The sequence below is a fragment of the Marmota marmota genome, unplaced genomic scaffold, assembly GCF_001458135.2.
Source record: "Marmota marmota marmota unplaced genomic scaffold, marMar, whole genome shotgun sequence".
Classification (NCBI taxonomy): Eukaryota; Metazoa; Chordata; class Mammalia; order Rodentia; family Sciuridae; genus Marmota; species Marmota marmota.
This window is the reverse complement of record NW_025999869.1, coordinates 3978833-3983916: the sequence shown is the minus strand read 5'-3', so window position 1 is coordinate 3983916 and position 5084 is coordinate 3978833. Positions and strand designations below refer to the sequence as shown.

The 5084-nt window shown below is 60.1% G+C and overlaps 1 protein-coding gene across 1 annotated transcript; it reads left to right on the top strand.

The window, feature by feature from the left end:
* Positions 1-3081: 3081 nt before the first annotated feature.
* On the top strand, positions 3082-5044 carry Tlx3 (T cell leukemia homeobox 3). The gene is made up of 3 exons (XM_015492554.1): positions 3082-3555; positions 3917-4160; positions 4525-5044. The coding sequence occupies exons 1-3, from the start codon at positions 3135-3137 to the stop codon at positions 5042-5044; spliced, it is 1185 nt and encodes a 394-aa protein (XP_015348040.1). The 5' UTR covers positions 3082-3134.
* The last annotated feature ends 40 nt before the right edge of the window (positions 5045-5084 follow it).

Genomic DNA, 5084 nt, shown 5'->3' with positions numbered 1-5084 from the left:
CAAGGGCATTTTTTTTTTAAGACCAATAAAATAGACAAAGCTTTGGCAAGGTGATCAAGGGGAGGCTCAATGAGCAACTCAGGATGAAAAGTGGAGGGTGTCAGTACAGATTCACGTGAGAGTTTCAAGTTACACGAGACTTCCATCTGTCAGAAGAATAAATTTGAAAACTTGGATGAGATGGACAATATTCTGGGCACTGGTTTCCAAACTTGAGCAGACATCAGAATCACCTAGAGGGCTTGTTAACCACAGATTGCAGAGGCCTGCCCCAGAGTTTCTGATGTCTAACAAACTCCCCAGTGATGCAGAACTCACTTCGAGAACCACTGGCCCAGACCTCTGCCTTCCCCAACTTAATGCCTTCCTGAGCCACCTAATCGCAGCTTCTGTCCTGGGAATGAGAGGTTTGTGATCAGTGGCCCAAAGTTCCTGTGGTTGGATGGCTGAGAACAAGGGGCTTCAGGAAGCTGGGGCCCAATCACTGAGACAGAGCCCTGACCCACGCTGGCACTGTGCTTGGGACCTGTGCCCCCACCAGCTCACTGCAGCCACGGGGTTGGTAGAGAAACAGGCACACAGAAGATGAAGACTTTCAAGTCCCCAGCTGGTGAAGGGACAGGGAATCTAGTTCTTAATCAGGCGCCCAGGGAACAGTGCTGGCCACTCTGCCCTCACCTCCCTAATTCAGTGCCACAGGCCTCTGTGGGGTGGGCCTTGTTACCCTGTTTTAATGGTGCACAGACGTGGCAGGAGCAGGGCTCTGGAGGCCAGCAGGGAGACGGAGCTGGTGAGGGACCAACTGCAGTCCCCAGGTGGGTCCCTCACGAAAACTCTGAGCTCAGTTCCCTCACCAGTCAAAACCTGGGATCCATAGCCCCCCAACCTCACAGGAATCTGTGAAAAACAAGGTCCACCCGGCATCTGGCACGCTCTGAGTTCCCAAGGACAGTTGCTTGCCATGAAAGGTATTATATAATCGCCAGAGTTTTCCACAGCCTGTTCCATAGATGTTCTCTCATTTAGTCCTCACAGCCACTCTGGGGGTAGCCAATGCCCTTTCTGCTTTACAAATAAGGAAAATAAGGCTCCAAGAGGGGCAGTGAGGGACCCAACAGCCCCCAGACTGCCAGTAGCAGTGCCTGAATTAGAAGCCCAAGGCCCCACCCCCCAGAGCCAGAGCAATGATACAGACCCTATCTGAGGGTGCTTGTCCCAGGAAGCGGGTGAGGGGCCCTTGCCAAGCCCCAGGCATCCTGCTCTCACTGTTTCCAGATCTTACAGTCTCCACCCAACACAGATTCTGCAAAGGCCAGCAACTTGCCCAAGGTCACACAGCGGGCTAATGACCTAACTCCAGACCCAGGCCAGGGGACTGCAGGCAAATGCTGAAACCGCCCCTGCATCCCTGGATTTTGAGGAGCAGAGACCTGCCTTATGAAACTGACCCCACGAGTAGGCAGATTCATCTTTCTCTCCAAGATACTGAACCTCTGCAAATAAAAGAAAACTATAAACAAAATAAACAAGGGCCCTAACAGTAATATATCAACCATCATGCTGGGAGGAGGTTTGGGAGCAGAGTGGCGGCTGCCCAGTGCCCACTCTGGGCCAGCACCCGGGCTCTGCACTCCGTCAACATCTTGCTCACGGCTCACTAACATCTGGCGATGCGCGCATTATTTCCCATTTCAAAAAAAAAAAAAAAAAAAAAACACGCCTAAAAAGGAGTCACTTGCTCGAGGTTACTTAGTTAGGAAGTGACCTGACCCAAATTTGAACGCGCTCTGGCCAACAGCACACGCTAGCTCTCACCACTGTCCGCAGCCCAGAGCGCTGAGAAGAGGCCCGGCCAGAGGGGCGGGACCCAGCTTCCGTCCTAACGATTTTAGAAATAGCCCGGAGGAAACAACTCTCTAGGTCTCCCCGAGGCTGAAGCTGAAGGTTACCGTCGCTCCGCGAGCGATTCTGTGCACTGTGCCCTTGGCCCGCGGGACAGCCCCCAGGGGCACCGACAGAACAGGGAGTGGTCCCCGCGCGTCGGCTGGACCGGAGCCGGGCGGGGCTCGCTGCTCGCATTTCCTGAAGAATCCCGCTATTTGCTCTAAATTTGAGCCTCCCCCGTCTTTGCCACTCGGGAATCCGAGGTCCCCAAACCTGCCGAACCTCGGACGGGTCGCCACGCACGACCACAGCCCCATCTACCTTGCAACGAATTTCGAGCGGCCGATCTCCGCTCCCCACTGGTTGCTCTCGGGTCCCTAGCCCAGCCCGTCCCGCACGCGTGGGCACCTGCAAGTCACGCCTCGGTCCGCCTGGCCGGAGCCAGGGAGCGTCTCCAAAGTGGCCGCGACGCCGCGGCCGAAGCCCCAGCTGGGGCGAATTCTCCCCACACGGGTCGGTGTCCTCGGTGGCGGGAGAACGCTACGGTGCTCCCCTCACCCCGCTCTCAGAGAGCGCGGAGCTTACGCCCCGGGATGCGCCTCTTTCGTTGCTCCTGCGGAGGTCGAGTCCGAGAGGCTTCCGCAGATGTCGCAGGATCGTTCCGGGGTTGCAACTCCATTGTAACTGGAAAGATTCATTTGGTTTGGGTTTTGCTCAGATGAAAAAATTTAGGAGAAAACGAAAACCCCCTCGGCAAAACAATTTCACTAGCGGAGCGCCCTGCCCGCTGCACGCTGCAGCCAGGAAGCGGCCCTGGCCGGGAGGAGCGGGTAGCGTCTGCTAATTGCAGCTTCGTTAGATTTCGGGTTTGGGAGGCTGCGGTTCGGGCGCTAATATCCGCCGCCCATTATCCCGGCTAATAAATTTGACCTATTGTTCGTTTGTTAAAATGATGTCACCTTGGAACAGTCCCTAAGCTCCTATTTCCATGAATTAGGCCTTTATTGAAAGCCGGGAGCCAATGAGAGAAGAGAGGCTTGTTGATCGCAGCCAATGGCTGCGGCGGGAGAGGAATTAGCAGCGGAAACTCCAGGTTCGGTTCAAGAAAGATGACACAGAGCCTGTCGGGCCCGCGCACTCTTGGCAAAGTTTCAGTGCGACGAGAGGCGCCGGGCGCTCCATGGCCGCGCGGTAACGGGGATCCAGCCGCCTCCCCGCCCAGCCCAGCCCAGCCCTTCCGCCCGCCCAGGATGGAGGCGCCCGCCAGCGCGCAGACCCCGCACCCGCACGAGCCCATCAGTTTCGGCATCGACCAGATCCTCAATAGCCCGGACCAGGACAGCGCACCTGCCCCTCGGGGCCCCGACGGCGCCAGCTACCTGGGAGGGCCCCCCGGGGGCCGTCCGGGAGCCACGTACCCGTCTCTGCCCGCCTCTTTTGCCGGCCTAGGCGCTCCGTTCGAGGACGCGGGATCTTACAGTGTCAACCTGAGCCTAGCGCCCGCCGGCGTGATCCGGGTGCCAGCGCACAGGCCGCTGCCCGGGGCCGTGCCGCCGCCTCTGCCAAGCGCGCTGCCCGCCATGCCCTCCGTGCCCACGGTCTCCAGCCTGGGTGGTCTCAATTTCCCCTGGATGGAGAGCAGCCACCGCTTTGTGAAAGACCGCTTCACAGGTGAGCAGAACGGGTGAACAGGCGCCAGGCCTCGGCCCTCTCGGGGCCAGAGGCGCCGCGCCCTATGCGCTCCACTCCCAGAAACGATTCCAGAGGCCAAGCGCGGCGGAGGCCTCAGTGTCCAGGGCCCCAGGCCGCCTCGGAGGGGAGGGGAATCCGAGAGTTGCGGGGAAAATAAATCGGCATCCTGGGGAAGGAGGAAGGGGGCGGGGGCGTCTCCCGACTGGTTTGGTGCTGCTGGGGACGCGTGGGACCAGCAAAACACAGGAGTACTCTGTTCCACGGGGCTCCACCGGTCTACATGAGGCCTAACGGTGGCCGAGCCAGGCTGGGCTTCAGGGGGCCTCGTGTGTCTCCGCAGCGGCGGCCGCGCTCACGCCCTTCACGGTGACACGGCGCATCGGCCACCCCTACCAGAACCGGACGCCGCCCAAGCGCAAGAAGCCTCGGACGTCCTTTTCCCGGGTGCAGATCTGCGAGCTGGAAAAGCGCTTCCATCGCCAGAAGTACCTGGCCTCGGCCGAGAGGGCGGCGCTCGCCAAGTCCCTCAAAATGACGGACGCGCAGGTCAAGACCTGGTTCCAAAACCGGAGGACCAAGTGGCGGTGAGAGAGGCCCGGCCCGGCCCACCTTGCACCTGCCCCGCCCCGCGCGGCAGCCTAGCTCTCCCCACTTACCCGCGCAACCCCCTACCAACTCCCCGGGGCTGCGCCTCCCCCTCCCTAACGGATTTTATCTCCTCCTGGACGCCTTTCGGGCTGTTGCTTTCCCGTCTCTTCCACGCCTTGGCTTCTCTTCCATCTCCATCTGCATCTCTGAGTCCCTCCAAATCGTTCTGTGTTTTGTTTCATCTCCGGCACTCACTTGTGTCCCCCTCACCTGCCCCCCGCCACACACACACACACCCGGGCCTCCCCCATTCTAGTCCACTCCCCTCCCTTCCCTCTCTCGGATTTCCGACTATCCCAGAGGGCTGGCGGCCCCCTCCTGCTTCGAGTCCCCACTCCAGTCCCATTTTTATCCAAGCCCTTTTTTCGATCCAACCGGTGAACTGCGAAGCCCTGGCACCCAGGAAAGGGGTTCCAAGCAGGGCCTGGGAGAACTGGATCAGACCGACCCGCCCAGGGACGCCGCGCTGGCGGTGCACAGCCAGTTCGTGCGTTCGCGGATCCCAGTGACCCTGCTGCCGGGGCAGGGCCGAGTCAGTTACACACACGTCCTGCCCCCGTTATCCCGAGAAAGAAACGGTCTTTATTGTTGGCGAAGCCACAATATCCGAGCGTGCAGGTGGGTGGCGGGCGAGTTCCCTCCAGGCGCCCCAGCGGTGCACAACAAAACAAACGGCCCCAGTCCAGTCTCCCTACACGCGGGCCTGCGGAGTAAATCGAGCCCGGAGGCAGACGGGCTCTATGCCTCGAGGTTCCTGGCTGGCCTCCGCTCCCGGGAGGGCCGGGGCCGCGCCGGTGGCCCCGCAGTGCCGGGAGCTTGACAGTGCTGTCCCTCTCCCTCCCCCGGTGCAGGCGGCAGAC